The sequence below is a fragment of the Lissotriton vulgaris genome, chromosome 7, assembly GCF_964263255.1.
Source record: "Lissotriton vulgaris chromosome 7, aLisVul1.2, whole genome shotgun sequence".
Lineage (NCBI taxonomy): Eukaryota > Metazoa > Chordata > Amphibia > Caudata > Salamandridae > Lissotriton > Lissotriton vulgaris.
This window is the reverse complement of record NC_141695.1, coordinates 722793131-722811997: the sequence shown is the minus strand read 5'-3', so window position 1 is coordinate 722811997 and position 18867 is coordinate 722793131. Positions and strand designations below refer to the sequence as shown.

General features: G+C 40.4%; 1 protein-coding gene across 1 annotated transcript in view; it reads left to right on the top strand.

The window, feature by feature from the left end:
- LOC147702335 (cilia- and flagella-associated protein 337-like) overlaps positions 1-18867 on the top strand; it is a 1229420-nt gene that overhangs the window by 944451 nt on the left and 266102 nt on the right. The window contains exon 19 of the mRNA XM_086930967.1: positions 4710-4885. Within this exon, the coding sequence (XP_086787093.1) occupies positions 4710-4885 (176 nt within the window). The remainder of the gene's footprint in view (positions 1-4709; positions 4886-18867) is intronic.

Below are 18867 nucleotides of genomic sequence, written 5' to 3'. Positions count from 1 at the left end.
TTGCCCCATGGTCTTAGTAACTTAGTAGCGGCACGTCTTATTTTTCTTAAATTGCGTAGATGGTCCGTGGACCTCTTTTACAGAATGAAAACTTTGTGGCCTGAAGCAGCAAAGATTTGCATACGTCTGACAAGAATGGCATCCTTCTTAAGTTTTATCTCATGTGTGTACCCTGACAGTTTCCCTAATTCAAGACAAAAAATATTTTGCAATTTAGACAAAATTGAATTAAGACTGGGATACTCTTCAAAAACTAATACATGTTCAGGAGATATAGGATCAATGATTATGTGTAAGTCATGTTTTTGTGTCCATCCTAGAAGTGCCGGTCCATCAATTGAAATATAAACTTTGCCAGTAGCACTTCTCCCTTTAAATTCAAATTTGGTTTCCATAACACCTTCAATATCAATGGTTTCACCACTATAGCCTTTAGGAGAGACACCAGGAAGAGATAATGTATAATCAGGCCAACATTCTTTAAAGATACAAAAAGGAATAATGGTAAGCATTGAGCCTGAATCCACCAAAAGGGGTAAGGACACACCATTCAAAGTAAATGTTGCTTTAGGTCTTTGTAATTTACCAGTAGCACTATCTTCGACACATAAAGACATCTCAGAAGAAATAGATTCATCATCAACAAAAGCAACTCTGTTATTTCTAGAGTTATTACAAACAGCACTTAGATGACCCTTTTTTCCACAACTCTTACAAGACTTATCCCTTGCAAAACATCCAGCAAAGTCTGCAGCGTGATTTACACTACCACATCTATAACATCCCTTGAATTTGCTTTTGCAGTCATCAGATATTCTTGGTTTTGACTCCAAAGGTTGTTTAGCATTCACATCAGAATTGACAGGTGAATCTTTCTTGGAAATGACATTTACAGATTCTTCTTTCTTAAGTTCCAAAGAACGCATTTCTTGCATACATTTGTCAGATTCTTCTACTACTTTAGCATTTTTGAAAGCTTTAGGTAACGAAGGATTTTTTGCAGCCCATTGTTTTTCTTGCATCCTCTTATTTTTACACTGCATGATGAGTTGTTCTCAAATTAGTTGGTCAGGCATGTTGTCAAAATCACATTTTAAAGCAAATTCTCTCAATCTGATAACCATTTGATCCACAGTTTCATTACCTTTTTCAGGAATAGTGTAAAATGTATGGCGGTGCACGACAATATTAACGTGTTTTCCAAAATATTTTGCCAGTCTTTGCATAGCTCCAATATACGGGTTATCAGTAGGTTCACCGTCAGCACCATTGTTTTTGGGTAAGAATTTATCAGAAAAGTGAATAATTGAAAAGAAAAAAAAAATTGTGCAAGACATGTAAACAATAAAAAGTGGAAGCTGGAAGAGAATGTACAACGAGTATGAATTAGTCTGAAATTAAAGCAACAAATGTTTTGATAAATAAAAGTGAAAAATGATGACCAATATAAGGAAATAGGTGTGCAAATCACAGTGAATAATGAAGGCAATGGAAATTTGCTGAAAAGGTGTGCAAATCACCGTGAATGATGAATGATGAAGCCAATGGTAATTTGCTGAAAAGATGGGCAAATCACTGTGATTAATGAAGCTACTGGTACTTTGCTGAAAAGGTGTGGAAATCACTGTGAATAATCAAGCCAATGGTAATTTGCTGAAAAGGTGTGCAAATCACCGTGAATAATGAATCTGGTCATGAACGGCAGAGAAGGTGTAGAAAACACCGTTCATGATGGAATAAATGTACAAAGAACAACTTCTAGTCATCTGCTAATAGGGTGTGCAGATCACCGTATAAAGAGTTGATAGTAATTGTCGAAATAATGTGCTGACAGACAATAGTAAATCGGCATTCCGGTAAAACGGGGAAAAGATGCAACAAAATGGAGTCACGTCGACGTGCTGACCTACGTAGTCAGGCTTAGCGTCTCTCTCGTAACTTAGCAGCCAGGAAAACGTGAGCGTGAGTAGCTCAAGCGTGTGAAGAATTGTAACCAGGAATAAATAGCCGCAGTGGCTGTAAATAAAGAATTGCAGTACCTCCGTTGAGCAAACGGATTACACAAGTATGATGAATGTTGCTCATTGAAGGTTCAGCGTAATGCTTGGGCTAAGCGTGCTGCATCCGTGAGTTCATCTGCCGCTAATGGAGAGCCGAAGGAGACAGGAATGCAGGCAAACATCCCCAAAATGTGGTAAGAAGATCCGGAGATGAGAAGGTAGGTTCTAAGTGTATTTATTGGTGACTCTCCAAGCGGACGGGGATCCCTGCCTGCCGTCCGTCTCATCCGTCTCCCAGGAATGGCCCGTCACGGCAGAACCATGAAGAGGATTCCGACAGTAAACATTCCAATCCCACGAGACACGGTAAGACGGCTATAGACAAGTACAACACCTTCCCTTCCACTTGATGTCACATCCTGGGCACCTTCCTCTTACTGTACAGATTACTTCACTTCACCCGTCACCTGACCTCTACCAAAGCCTCTCTTGCAGAACCACCTAATCCTGCCACCCTCAGGTGAAAAATCCTTCACAGACCACACCAATAAAGAACTCAGCACATCTATTTCAACCCCATCTCAAAAATACCTGAAATGGTTTTGATTTTGAATCCCTTCTTTCCACACGCAATACTTCTTTCATACCCTTCCCTGACACCCAGTTTATCATCCACCCCAGGAGCCAACCAAAGCAGCAAGGTTCACATTTTCTGACTTTAAATCATCTGGTATTCCATAAGCCAAAGTAGCCCACTATTTGAAAACTATTCTGTAGTGGAGTATAAAAGCATAGTGCTATTCAATGCAGTCACATGCTGCACATCCTCACCCATCCATTTGGGAAAGTGAGAAGTGGTAATAACGTCATTGACAGGGATGGAATTATCAACAGCATCTCAGCTTTACCACCTCTCACAAGAACCATACATCTGTTCTAATGTGACCTCAGGACATCTTCCCACATGAATCCTTCCTACATGTCTCTACTAATGACCTGATCAGCCTTCCCCATTACCTTATAGAGATGTCATAGAGATATCACCTCTTCCCCTCGTCCATCATCAAGCCTACTTAGACACGGTGGGCCAAATCTACCACTTATTCATACAGCACAGTGCAGCAGCCATAAATGCTTTGCTTCTCTGCGTGAAAAGAAGAGAGGACGAGAACGTCATATTTACAGAAATATGGCACTCTCTTTTCCATTTCCTAAGGCTGGCACTGAAATCAGCTACCGTGCCCCACGGGGACACCTTTGTGCCATAGTGCAAGGGTGCCTCTATGAGTCTAGAAGAAATTTTGTACTGTAAGTGTAACCTTCCAGTACAAAATATTATGCATAGACTGTCTTTAACCCTTTTCCATCTTTGTATGTGTGCTATGCTTTAGAGCTCAAACTTTTAATTTTCTTCCTGTGGGATTCCAATGGAAAGTAATTTATTTACCATTTCCCTAAAGTAAAAGAAGGGATGTACATCTTTTTTTCATCCTGTTCTGGGAAATGGTCTTATGGGTACATTTCTCTCTCATTTTACACAATTCTAGAAAATATTGCCCTATACGTTTACAATATACAAGGAATATTTTATTATTGTTTAAATCTTAAATGTGTTTATTTTACCCCATTTATTTTAATTACTTTCAAGATAAACAAGTCATACTTTTTATACCATAATTATTTAACCCCTGCCATGCGTCGGACGTCCCTGGCCGTCCAACGTTACAGTGGATGTGTGCGTCGGATGGCCAGGGGTCATCCGATCTGCGCACGCCTCAAATCCACCCTCACCGAGGCGGACATTGGTTGACAACTGTTTGTAAACTAGTTAAATTGTTTTAATCTCCTTTGCAAATTGAATAGCTCTTACTAAACATGAGCTTGCTTGTTAAAAATTGGTGTTTTGCCGTTTATAAATGTTGGCTTTATGCCTTTTAAAACACTAAACATTGTTAAACATTTTACCTTAAAGCCCCAGGATTTTCTAAATTCTTAAATTACTTTTATAACATTGCTGCTAATGAAAAAAAACATTTACAAGGTCCTATGTTACTTCTAAAATTAAAATCAAAATACATTTTTAAAAATAACCTGCATATAATTTATCACCATCAAAAGATTTGCTTTCTTTTCTTTGTACTGAATTTTATTTAAATGGAGAAATGGGAAAACATGATTTCACATTGAAAAAAATCCAAGATAAAATAAACTGTAATTGTACAACAATTACCCTTTCTATACATGCCGCCATGTCTGCCATCAGATCTATGATTGTCTATAAAATGTTGCTTCTGGTGTGATAATCTGTGCTCTGGATTAAAATTATATTCCACTATTAATCTTAAAAACTGATTTTACAATACTTTCCCATGATAGACACTGCCGCCATATTTGTAATAAAATCTGTGTTTTGATATGTGTGCATCAAATTGTAAATAACACTAATTTGTACATTTTAAAATTAATATAAATATCCCACTTTAAAAAATAAAGATAATTGATTCATAAAAAATGAATTCCTTCACAACTCACTGACGTTTATCTGAAAGGAGCGTGTACAGCAGCCATTCACTGAGCCCCATTGAGTTGGGTAACAATATTCAGATCCAAGATGCCCACGGGTGAACGTGCGTTTTGCAAATACACATGTTCTGTTATGTTATTCATTGCAGTCACCAAATTATTTGATTAATTAATGTTGTGTTACAGGGATTATTGTGATGTGAATACTACTTTTAATAAAGAAGAAACACTGAAACAGTGGACGTTAGCGGAAATGGAGAGAGGAGTTATCAGTGAAGAAGAACCTACCAAATATATTGAGGATATAAAGGCAAAAGTGAGCAAGGATCAAACAAACGAAGAGAGTGTACAGCAGGCAAAAGGTAAAAAAATGTTTGTTGGTTACATTAAAATGCGTCATTGTATCATATTCTGCATAATTTCCTGCATCACAGCCTAATCGTGCTAAACTCGGTAATTACTACTGACAGTTACATTGGGGTACCTAATGATCTTTGCTGGGGATCCCTTGAGTGTAAAGCCACATTTGTGAAGTGATTTTACACTTGTACAAAATATGTTCTCACACATATTTCTGTTGTATAAATCTCTGAGGAGCAGAAACGGTGTGTTTTTCAGGGCAAGTATCCCATGGAAAGTTTGGGTTCAGCTCCAAATGTACTCATTCATGGGTATTCCCCGACACTTTCACCAACTAATTTCACCCTCACAAGAGCTAGAGAATTATTCCTTTCAAGGACATCCTTTTTGACCGTTGAAATAAGAAAGAAAAATCACCAAAATGTATGACGTAACGGATGAGTTCCACATGAAGCGTTTCAAACTCCAAATGAGCTGATGTTAAATATTTTTCCATGTGTGAATGTGCACCTTTCATAACTGGGACCTGTGGGCAGGAGGAGGGGCCGGAAGCATGTACAGGCGGTACATTTGCTGGTTTGATCTAGTCCTGTATGTAAAGCAATGCATCCCTTCTGCTCTGATACACACTGTCTTCCACAAAGCACATGGCCACACAGAGGGCCTTCTGATGTCTTACCCTCACTTTCTGTCACCCCAGCGTAGTTTTAGGATTCCTCCTCTGAGTTCTGGATGGGGGTTGAAATATGCCCTCCTTTGCTGATGTATTTCATGGGCAGTCCAATACGGGCTTTGCAGTGTCTGTCTCAGCGTTGGGCCTTTCCCTACTGCAACCTTGCATTAGTAGGGGAGAACTGTTGTAGGGAAATAAAAAGTGCCAGGCACAGATTTTAGCACATCCCTTTGTAAAGGAGGGATGCACAGGAACCTGCACAAGCAACACCCATTGGCCCATCTTCGAGCTCAAAATGTCCAAGCTAATTTGAACTCCAGTAGCATGTTTTACACATGCTGAAATTCTCCAGGGAATGGAATGTAGAGTCGGAAAGGGTTTTTTGTTGTACCGCTCAGTCTGTATTGTCTCTTCCTTTCTGGGTATGGAAAGTTACTTCAGTCAGTAGTCTACATACAATATACTGGTTTCTAATATAAATGAAAACTACAGACCAAGGACAAGCTGGCCAGCACAAATGGAGCAAACTGAGTGAAAAAGTGGGGTGGGTGTAACTTGAGTAATTCTCTCTAGAGTAATTACTCATCATTATCACAAAATTACTTGTAATTAAAGCAAAGTCCAGCATTTAGCACTATTTTCACAGTGTAAAATACACCCTCACATGCAAAATGTGCCCGAGGATAAATTTTGCAATTCGAAATAGAACTAAATGCTACAGGAGACGAACAGCAGCAGCCAGCAGCCACTCCCTCTCTCTTAGTTCGTTGTTCCTGTGCTACTGCGGTAGGTTTTATGCCCAAATTGCTCTTAATTACTCAAGCTGGCACATTCACGCATTTGGCAAAATTAAAAATGTGCCCAAGGCTACTAGAAATGTACGTACTTTTACATTCCTGATTTAAAATGGAACAAAAGTTGACATTTCACAAGGTAAAAAAATAAGAAGACTGTACTACACATGTGTTTTCTTTTCCTGATATAAATGTTCGTGAGCATCTTATTTTAGTATTCATGCTTTCACGTGAGTTAAATTTTTGCATTTTACAACCAGTGCACAGCATATGTCTTGCTCACATCGGTTTTCAAGTAATCAATCACTGTAACGAGGTCTGCATTGAATCCATAATTACATCAGTGAGCCACACATGAAGTTATCTCAAGAAATGCCTTAATGAATGTGCTTTAGGTACTAACACAATTTAGTTCTAGAAGCGTCAGCACCTAACAATGAAAATAATAGACAATGATTCAACATGTGAAAGTCATTCCTGAGCCATGACAGCTGCATTCCTCGCTCTATTAGCCAATCGAATAGCAGTTCTAGAGACTACCCTCATCACCAGGCACTTTTTGTAAGTTGTACGCAATATGAACTCCATCTCATTGAATAGAAAGCAAAAACTCACTTCTGGTATTCTCCCAGTCTCAATAAACTGGATATGTCATTCTTTCCCTGCTCGGGTGTGGAGAGTGGAGCTATTTACCAAAAATATGGAAACATAAGTGTGTCATTGTGGTTTTAGCTCCAGTCTGTTCAAAGTTGCAAAGTTTCCTGATGGCCTAAGAGGGGACACGAGAAGGGTCAGCAGTGCAGTGCAGTGCAGTGCTGTATTGTTGCAATTCTAATGAGCATCTGTAGTCAAGGCTCATTCTCAGCTAAACAATAATTTCACATAGTGGGGAAACTGTGCACTGCTGGCCACTGTTCCATCACCATGGCTTAGTAAAACTGAGGGCAGAGTTTGCAGAGTTCCGTGAAGTGCAAAAAAACCTCAGCTGCACTACGATGAGCTCTGCAAGTGGCAGAGTGCGTTAGATAAATGCTGTTCACTGTGATTTTCATGGGCAGGTGTTTGTCCCCACTCTGCATTAATCGCGAACGGCACCATGTACAGCGCAGGCGCAGCCAGTAGTAGGTGTAACTGCAGGGCGGTGACGTAGGGGAGGGGCAGGGTGGGGGTTTGTATTGTATGGATTACGGACTATAACAGGTAAGTAAACGTATAAATAAATAAAACGAATTTCGTTGTGTGCACTGCATCACCAAATGTGATGCAGTGCACACAACGAAATTCGTTTTATTTATTTCAATAAGAAATCCGACCAGGAGGCTGATTTTCCATGCTCGCACTCGCCAACTTGACGTTGACTATCGCGAACGAGGAAAAATCTTGCCGAGAGGTGGATTTTCCTCACTCGTGCTGGCCAATTTGATGTTGATGCATCAGTAACTGGAGGTTTCAAAGGTGGTGCAAGGAGAAACAAACTGCAGGAAATATTCAAAACTATAATAAGGTTTTAATATAATAGAAATATTTAAAGTCTAAAGATACATAGACTGTGAACCCTTAGAGTTTGATAAACAGTCTTGTATGTATCGGGAAATATAATTTGCTGCACCATCTTTCCTCAAACTTGGTAAATTTATGAGTATGTGAATTGGAAAGGTTTTAAACATTATGAGCAGTGATCGCATAAATGAACGCATGGCTTAAGTAATTACTCTGTTTGTGAATCAGACCACTAATGAGACTAGGTCAACAGTCCACTAACATCTTACTGCTCATTTGTAGCAGAGAATGGCCTGAACGGAATCAAGCTCAAGTTCTCATTCTAATTCTTTTGGCCAATCAGTTCCACTACTCTGATCATGCGCAAATCTCATGGACAGCACACACCAGCCAATCAGTGATTCAAAACAACTTTTACATGCCCAAGGCCGATACACAGCTCATTTTTGTAAATGTTTTTGTACTTGTATAGTGCACAGCTACCCAACAAGGGTCTCCCGGCGCTTGTACTCATACCGCTGAGGAACCCTTCCTGGCTTTCCTTGTGAAGTGTCCACTCCTGGGCACCCCCATGGTGAAACCAGGCATCCCCAGCGCTGTTGGGGGCCGTTGTGGAGATTAAGCAAGCTATTGCCCAGAGTTGCAGCGTGGGGCCCATGATTAGAATAGGCACTGAGGCGAGAATATCAGGTCAGAGGAATTAATGAGCCCGAGACCCGCCGAAGCAGGAATCGAACCCTGGTCCCGGACCTGAGCTCTGCATCAAGGTCTGCCGCTCTAACCATTTGAGCCACACTTCTAATAAAAGTAAAGTAGAGACACAAGTACATTCTTACCAGATCTGAAATTTTTAGTATTAAACATGCGTGCAACTCATACATTATGCATTATGTATTCATTTGTGCTACAGACCACCCTATTAACTAGGGCTTTACATAAAGCCGTACAGTAAGGACTAATGGGGTAATCTGCTGTGAGAGTATGCATCCTCCAGTTCATTAGATACAGCTGTCCCAACATTTTTAGAAACAGCCCCCAGGTCTCTAAAGTTCAATGCAGGGCAACTGTAAACGTGAGAGAGCACCCTCCAACAGGAGTACTTTCATGGGGCCTAATAATCATTTAATGGCACATGCCGCGTCTCTGTCCTCTACATCCAAACTGCCTTCCACATATCTCTCTCTCTCTCTCTCTCTCTCTCTCTCTCTCTCTCTTTCTCTCTCTCTCTCTCTATTTCTCCCTCCCTCTCTCTCTTTTTCCCTCTCTCCTTCCTATGCCTCCATTTTCTCCCAGGCATGCGCCTTTGTGTCTCTCGCTCTTACCTACTCAGACGCTGGTCTATTTGAGAAACCCCTATAAGTTAAAGAAACTGCCCCCTGAAAAGCCTTCGGTGGACTGGAAAGATAGCCTCCTTTTAGAAAACCTTGCACATCGTTTATGTCAGTGAGTTCTCTCTCTCCCACGCTGGCAGCGAGCACTGTCTGGGAAGCCTGCTCTTGAGAGTTGAAAAGGTGAGCCTTGTGGATAGGATTGCAGAGTTCCTGGATGAGAATTCATCCCTGTCTGGGTCATGTCGCACTGTCTTAAATTTCACGCGTCTAGACTGCAATACAGCATCAGGAATCTGCGAGGAAATGAATCGCCAAGAGGGGATTTTGGCATAGCTTGTTTGCTGATCGATTGCAACAAAGAAACGTGTAATGCCTTCATCATTTACGTTTAATCCTATTTACTTCTTTTAAAAATGCCTCGATTAAAGGGACTATTTCAATGTTTCCAAAATTACAACAAGCATTGCCAACATCAATTGGTGTGGATTAGAACTGAAAGTGCCTCTACAGCCTTTGGTGAGTTTAGGCACTCCCCATGACATCATTAGTGCAACCCTGACTTTGATCCTTGCACCCATTAATTCATTCATCTACCCCTTAATTTCTTTTTGCATTCACCCACTTACTCATGAACAATAGAGCACAACAAAGTTCAACAATACGCAATATCAATTACACATGCTGCAGACATTTTTTACTTATATCATAAAATAAAAAATACAATTAACCATAGCAGCGGACTGCCATATTGCAATGATGCTCTGCATCGTGTATCATTTTGTTAAACTTCCAACATGGATGCCACATTTAGACGCCTCATGTTGGCTATCTGAGAACGATAAACAATTGTTCACTAAGGCCAATCCCATTCTAAGATGTCCACATAGTTTAGAAGCAGTGGCCATGTGTGGTGCGACGCATTGCAGATGAAATGAGAGGTATGCACTGGGCCGAATAGCACTATCGTGGGAGCTGCAGCACACTCTAAAAAAATAATAAACCAGAAAATGAGAAGGAACGAAACGCACGGAGACCTTTAAGTAGAGAAAAAGAAAAACTAAAGGAATTGCCCAGGGGCCATTTCAAGACAGAACTTCATATGTCATCGCAAAATTCCAAAACTCACAGGACAATAGAGCCAATGACTGAAGTGGGCTGACTCCTTGCTGTATGCTGTCATGGATTGAAGCAAAGTGAAAATGACACTCAAACAGTCCAAAGGCAGTAGAGGGTTGATCCAAAACCCCTGTATGTATGTGTATGCATGTTTTTTTATTGATGTGTTCTTAATACAAGAGCCTGTCTGGGTTGTGTCGTGCTGGCTTAGGTTTCATGCGTCTATACTGCAATGGAGTTTCTCAGTTCCTCCCAAAAGAGCAAGTCATGGACTGTCTCAGTGCAAAACTTCCACCGCCAAGTTTTAAAGGGAGTAATAAACACCAAAACCCTTGAATACTGAGGTAAGTAGTGAGCTTAAATATAACAAAATACCAGTCTATGGGTTTTACTGAGGTGTAACAATAATTTGTTGTTAATCCCTATTAGTTCTAACTAATGCTTTTCATGATAAATAAGTCAGGCCTTCTGCCTTTTTAAGATTTCTTTTTGTAACAGATCAGACATATGGTATCTTACATAACTTTTCCCAATGAACCAAGTTAGCCTCTATCATTTAAAACTAACTTTTCTCCACAACCAATTCCAACCGGCTATATTGAGCCTAATCTTTCTCTCATGACAACCATCTGACACATAGTCCGAAAAGTATAAATATGTACAAAATTACCGTTGGAAAACAATATACAACCCCGCTTATGAGGGCTTAACATAGATTGTAACAGTGCAGATGTTTCTACCCCCAGGGTTTTCAAAGACAGTAATCAGCACCAGTGTCTTTGAATGGCATGGTGATCTGTGCAGTCATGACTGGCACAGGTAAAAGCGGTGGGGTGGGTGCAAGGTGGGGTGGGGAGATAGTTCACAGATGACAGGCTAGATAACATTTTTAAAAAATGTATAAAACCACTTACCTTGCGCTTGAGCAAGGTAAGTGTTTTTTTACATTTAATTTTAATTAACCTATTGTCTGCTGCCTCCCCCCCTGCCCTGCCCCCATAACCTCACCGCTCTTACTTGTGCGGCCACCACTGGATCTGTGACCTTCCTTTTATCAAAATATCTGTCTGTGGTCTTTTACACAGTGTAGGACCAATCCACCCATAATGGCCTTTTGCCTTAACAGATATTTTGCACAATACATTAGTTAGGCCTACTGTCTTTGGCATAACGTTTCATAATATCAAATCAGACTTAAGGCAACTTGCATAACTTTTTTCTGTATGAACCAATCAAGCCTTTTACCTTTATCATTGACGTGTCACCAAAGCTTGCTCATGCTTAATCATATGCATACGCTGGGAGCCATCAGGCATAGAATTCTAAAATTACAAATATGTACAGCATTGTTGTTGCAAAACAATTTGCACCCTATCTCAAAAGGGCCCCAGAAGTATTGTACCACTTCAAATATTCACCCCCAGGGATTTGTCAAAGTGGGCAAACAACACCAAAACCCTTGCCTAGTACGGTAATCTGTGACTTTCCATGTCGTAAAATATCTGTCTATAGCTTTTAACACATTGTAATGACAGCCCACTATGAAAATGGTATTGTTTTTGCATATACTTCTCACAATAAATGGGTCAGGACTATTACATATGTCACAACTTTTCATACTAATAAACAGTCAGTTCAATGTCAACTAATATAATTTACCCAGTTAACCATCTCTTGCCAATAGTCTTTTTCATTGGGGTGTCACCATAACCAACTCAGTTTGTTCAAATCAGGCATTTTTAAATGAAATTGAAAATATATACACAATTACAGCTGGCAAAGAAAAATTTAACCACTTAGAAGGGGGTTAACAAGGACTATCACTGTGAAAATCTTCTTCCGAAAGAGCTTACCAGTGGGCGTTTCCAGCACAAAACCCTTAACTACTATAGTAACCTGTGAGGTTTGATGTAACAAAATACTGTCTATAGTCTTTAACACAGTGTAATAATCTATGTTTGAAGACCCATTACCTTTAATAAATAATTTTCAAAATGAATAAGACAGGCCTACTGCCTTTGGCATAGCTTTTCAAAGTAAACAGATCAGACCTCTAGCATCAGATATAACTTTCCCCTGTTGAACCAATGAGGCTTATAGCTTTTATTTTTGGGTTTTCACCATACATAACTCAAGTTTACTGTGTTAAACATAATCTTTCCTCAAAGCTACTGATAGCGGGCAGCAAAGCGGGAAATCAGGTTTCTGGTAACCAAAGCAGAGCAAATAACTATTTCTACCATGCGCTATTATCAGTTTGCCTATTTGCCTATAATTTCTCTCTATAACGATAAGACTAGATTTTGGCCCATATTACACCAGGTCCTCCGACGGACCGGAGAACATGACAGGGATTTGGCAAATGACATAGATTTAATATTCCCCTTATTAAGACCTAGAACAAAGAGAATATTCAAATTTACACCCTTTTATATACATGTATATACATCTCTTTATTATCATTATATAGAATAAAGACAGACTCTCTTTCTCTGTTAATTTGTTTTCATCTATTTTCTTTCCATTCATATACGAATTGGTCAAACAGGAGCAAAATATTGAATCTTAATATTCACTCGAGAATACAATTCAGATAATCACAGTAACATCTCAGTTACAGAGCATGAGATGAGTGGATAGTGTAAGAGACAAAAGAACATTTTTCAATAAGAACAAATGCAAATACAGGATTTCATACAAACTTAGAAAACTATAGCACAATGTGCTCATAGCAGGAAAGCTGGGGCTATCCTCATGAGGTATGAGGAGCAAAGTTAAGAGTCAGCTTACAGACATGCTTCAGCCAAGTACATCAAAGTACGAACGCCTCAGATAGATCTAACACCAACGCCCTCCTCACTCTCTCTGCCTTCGTCTCTCTCTTACCTTCTCTGCTCAATCTATCACTAATAATTATACCCTAATGTCAATGAATACTGTCTTTTTCCAGGAATATCCTTTTCTGGTTGGCTATCAGGCATTAGGTGTTAAGTCACACCACTTCTGTCACTCTTCCCTCTCAAACGTCCATTGTTTAATTCCATGCTGTCATCATCGTCCTTCAGCAGAGAAAATCAAATGTCTCCCTTCCTCAACGCACATATTTTCAGATATATTTGGAAACATTTAGCAGTTCAGTTTATCTGAGGAGACACGCTTTTGCCTGCAATAGTAGGAAGTATCGTAGATACGCTGGACACGTAACGGCCACTTGAGAATAAAGAACACAATAGACAGATTTGAAGAAATAAACTTGATCTCCGAATTTCTACATTTTAAAGTAAAATTTACCCTAACACCAATGCTGAGGCATAATCCCTGTGAGGGGTTTTGGATGAGCAGGATAGTGGCGCTCAGGCAGGTTAACGGTGGAGTATAACGAGGAAAAGAAGAACAAGTGCTTCACGGTGCAACCAGGTCAGGGAAGACACGAAAATCCCCTACATAAAATGTGTGCAAAAAACACACATAAACAAATTTAAAACCAAGTCCTGGGCACAAGTATAGGGATACAGTTCCTACAGTTGTAGTGCTTAATTAATTGGAAATCAAAGAGGTCGACACCGGTGGTTCCATGTATTGAATGATGTTTATGCAGGCTTAGAGTTCGTCAAAGCAAAAGGCCAGCCGGCATGTGTTTCGTCATCAGGTTGGTAACCTGTTACTCTTCAGGGTTGATTTGTGCGCTATAGTTACGTGATCGAAAAACCGGTGATAAGTCCAACCTGGTCAACGGATATTCTTGCGAGCAGAGGATAAGGCGATCGTGTAAAATGAGGCAAACGGGTGGGTGCGTCCGTGTTCGGCGTGGCCTGTAAAGGAGACGAACTCGGACTGGACCCTGATTTCTAATTAATTAAGCACTACAACTTAATTTCGTTTCAACCTCTTCATTAGTATAATAGAACTAAATAATTTTGAACTAATATTCTGTACTTAATATTCGCTTAATTATGTTAACAAACAAAACACATCTTTTTCTTATTTTTACTCATGGTACAGAAAACGTTTGTGGCCTACTTAGTCACAGTGTAATTTTCCCGCACCTTTCTAATTTCATTTTCCCAACTGTATGTTAATAATTTTCAATTTATTTAAAAGGTTGTTAATAACTCACACCATGGAAGGTTTCATCCGAGCAGGTTTTATATACAAAACACCCTGCTCCATCAATCCCCTTTTGATGCCTACTTAAGCTATCAAAAATAAAAAATCTGATTACAATCTGATTGTATCAGAATACACTGGTTCTCATCTGTTTCAACCTAACCCCATCAATATCTTTCATTAACTCATAATAATTTCTCTTTCTGTCTTCCATTTCTATTTGTTCTCTCTTTCCTTTCTTTGCTCTTCCTTTTTTTTCTAGCATTTTCGCTTTGCATTGCAGCATCTATAAATTAGATACAGCATTAATATTCCAGCAGCAATAGCAATGAAAGGTATTAGTATCTTACTTAATAAGCAGTTACCAAATGTTAAAAACCAGCTTCCCACAGAAGAGAAACCCTTACCAAGTTTCTCCCTAGCACCATCAACCTTCAGTTCAGTTAAATATTCCCTCAAATGTGTAATGTGAGCAACAGATCCCTCTAGACTCTTAATTTTATAAGGGATATATGTACAGCATTGTTGAATTTTCAGTATCTTGAAGTGAAGGTGTTCCATCAGGTCTGTGGGCTCATCGGGGAGTGTGCTCAGGCGGAGGGTGGATTTGTGGACGATGGCGATTCCTCCTCCTGGGCAGGTGAGACGGTGCTTCCTGGAGATCTTGTTGATCCAGGTTTCGGTAAAGAATGCTACGTCCGGGGTGGTGCTGTCGAGGAGGTCCCAGATTTCGGTGGCTTGTTTGTGGAGGGATCGGACGTTGAGGAGGATGCAGTGTATGTTCTTCCATTCGGTTGTGTTCTTGCGGGCAGGTTGTGCTGGGTCCATGGTCTTGGCGGTGCTGCAAGTGTGCCGGCAGCGGTGAGAGCTGCAGTGTCCGTGAGTGTTGGCTGGTGATGCTAGCTTGCAGTTGTTGTTGCAGCCCGGGTTGAGAGCGTGGAGTGTCGCTGGGCCGTAGCATTGGCAGTGCAGAGATCCAGGGTTCCTGGTGAAGTCGGGTCATGGGCGGGCGCAGACGGGCTTGCCTTTAAGTAGTGGTAGGGGAGGGCTGGACAGCTGGGAGGCAGGATTGGGGAGGGGAGCTGGATTGGGCCGGTCCCTCTGGTCATGCTGGGGGGGAGGGGCTGCGGGGACAGCAGGGGTGGGGAAAATCGAGCTGAAAAAGGCAAAAGGAAAAAGGCAAAAAGAGAGAGAAAAGTGCAAATAAGGCAGCAAAAGGGCAAGAAAGAGTGGAGGAAAGACACAGAGGACACAGAAGGAGAGTGAAAGGGGGAGATTGAGATGAGGGGAAAACTACAGATAAGGGGGGAAAGACCCAGAAGGAGAGTGAAGGGGGAGATAAAAGTGAGGGAAAAAAACAAGTTAAAAAAGGAGGGAAAAAGCAGAGTGAGAGAATGGACACAGAGGTCCACTGGATCACCAGGGATGAGGCACAGGCGAAACCTGTGGGTGGAGGAGGGCCTGGAACACCAACACTCGAGAGTGCAGTGGCTCGGGGGAAGGCCTCACTTAATGGTGGAGGTGCGAGGAAGGGAGAGCAATTTCACTGACAATGAGTCAGTATTTGGAACACTTTCATTCAATGTATATTTCAGTCTTTTCACACATCTTGGCCATACATCTACTTTTCTTGCTTTTTTCTTTTGCATTACTTTGTTCTGTTCAAGATTTGTTTCAATATTTCTTTTAATTGATTCCTTTTTATCGTCTTTCACTGCTTTGTTCTGGAATCAATCCTCTAATGTGTTGACAGCTGAAGTTTTACAAGGCCCAGTAACTGGTGCCCACTCTACTCAACTAACAGTCTGTTCTGATTCTTTTCGGCAACCTTCTTTATCACCTTCGACTGATACTTCACTTTCAAGTGGACTTGGGACTCTTTGTGTATGGCTTCCATGAATCCAATTCGGCAATCCAACACTCTTCACTGCTGTCGTTGTCACCAAAATCACTTCATATGGTCGATGCCAACGCAGTTTTAAACACGACTTCCTCACCTGTTTCTTGACAAGAATCCACTCTCCATGATTCAAATCGTGTGCTTGTTCTTGCTGTGTTGTGGTTAGAACTTCTCCAACCTGATGAGACACAGAACACACCACATAAGCCAATCCTTTGCAATAATCGAGTACCAAATCATCAGTTATATTCATTAGTCATTTTACTGGAACAACTGGCTGTCTCATGATTCTGCCCATGATTCTTTCATGTGGAGACAATCTCAGGCTCATCAGAAAGAGGGGTAATGCATCTGGCCATTTCATTGCAGTAGACGCACACACCTTTGCAAGTCTTGATATAAGTGTTCCATAGACCTGTTCGACCACAACTGATGCTCCTGGTCGATAGGCACAATGTAACTTTTGTTCAATTTGTAATGCTGAAGAAATAATCCGAATGATTTCCTTATTAAAATGTGTTCCCCTATCAGATTGCAAAGAGACTGGAAATATGAATCTAGGGATGACCTCTCTCAGAAGCAATTTAGCAACTGTTGGACTACCATTCCTTCTCACTGTGTAGGATTCCACCCATCGTGAAAACAGACAGACAATCACCAGAACATATTTTAGTCCTTTACATTTTGGCAACTCAATAAAATCAGCTTGTAATCGAGTAAAAGGACCTGCTTCTTTTCCAATTCATGCCCAACTGACAACTGTCTTTTTCCACGCATTTTGAGCTGACAAAAAACACACCTCTGGCAAAGACTTTCTGCAATGACCCTGAATTTAGGGTTGAACCAGTACTCCTTTTCTAATCATAGCATCTCTACCAATGTGTGTAGGACCATGGTAAAATCTGGCCATTTGGGACAACAAACTATCTGGCATTATTGGTCTTCCATCATGATAAATCCACACTTCATCTTCTGTCCTATGTGAACATCCTGCCTTGATCAAAACCTCTTTTTCCTCTAAACTTGCCTCCGCCTGAAATTGTCTAAGTTCCTCCCATGTTTCAACAGATGAGAAAATCAGATTGCACTTACTTTTTTCAGATTTCTGTATCTTTTTTTATTGAAACCGAATTTTGCGCACAAAAACGTGTGAGTTCATCAGCATACCTGTTTCCTGCAGTAATATAATCACTGCCAGATTTGTGTGCTGAACATTTCACCACTCCAATTTCTTTGGGCAATTGTGGCACCAACAAAAACTCTTTGACATAGCCTCCATTTAGAATTTTTTATCTGATGAGTTGAAGAAATCACGTTGGGACCACAATTGTCCAAAATCATGGACAACCCCAAAAGCATATTGACAATCAGTAAATATGGTAACTCGCCAATCTTTTCCAAAATAACAGGCTTTAGTCAGAGCAACTAGCTCTGCAATTTGTGCATATTTTATTCCTTTCAAGCATGAAGTTCAATGACATTAGCCACAGTGCAAATTGCAAATGAAGCTCACAATTTTCTTGTTTCGTCTCTTGGATATGACCCATCCACAAACATCGCGCAATCAGATTCAGACAACGGAATGTCTTCTATGTCAGGTCTTGGTTTTGCACACTATTTAGTCACATCCAGACAATCATGATCCACTTCATTCACCACTAATTCGCTATCTGGATTAGGCAACAAGGTAGCTGGATTCAGATTCATACATCTTGTCACTGTCACATTTTCAGCTCCCAGTATCACTCATTCATATTTTGTTAACAGATTACTCATAAGATGCTGCATTTGACTTCATGTCAACAAAATCTCACAGAATGTGGTACATACACTCTCAATGGATGTCCCCTCACAATTGCCTTGCTTTGTTCCAAACTCACACAAGTAGCTGCAACCGCTTTTAAACAACCTGGTAAAGCTGCAGCTACACAATCCAGTGCTGCTGAAAAATATGCCACAGGACTACATGCAGTTCCATGCATCTGCGTAAAAACTGAGAGTGCACAACCATCTCTTTCGTAACAGAGCAATGCAATTTCTTTATTGAAATCTGGCATTCCTAGTGCTGGTGCACAACAAAGGCTGTCTCGCAACTCAACAAATGCTCTCATGTTTTCTTCATCCAACTAATTCGGGTCTAACACATCTTTATGAGTCGGTTTCTGCAATGGCTTTGCTATCAACGAAAATCCATTGATCCACTGTCTGCAGCATCCAACCATACCCAAAAAAACTCAAATTTCTTTCTGCATTTTTGGAGGTTTCATCTGTAAGATCGCATTTATTTGATCTTGTGATACTTTTCTGACTCCTTTTTCAATTCTATTCCCCAAATAGATAACTTCTTTTTGACAAAATTGTAGTTTAGGTGACACTTTATGCCCACCTATTGCCAAATGGTTCAGTAGACCAATAGTATCTGTCACACAAGCTTCTCTCATTTTTGACGCAACAAGCAAGTCATCTATGTACTGAACTAGCACTGATTTATTGGGCATTACCAATGACTCTAAACACCTTTTCAAAATTTGATTGAAAATTGAAGGGCTTTCAGTATGCCTTT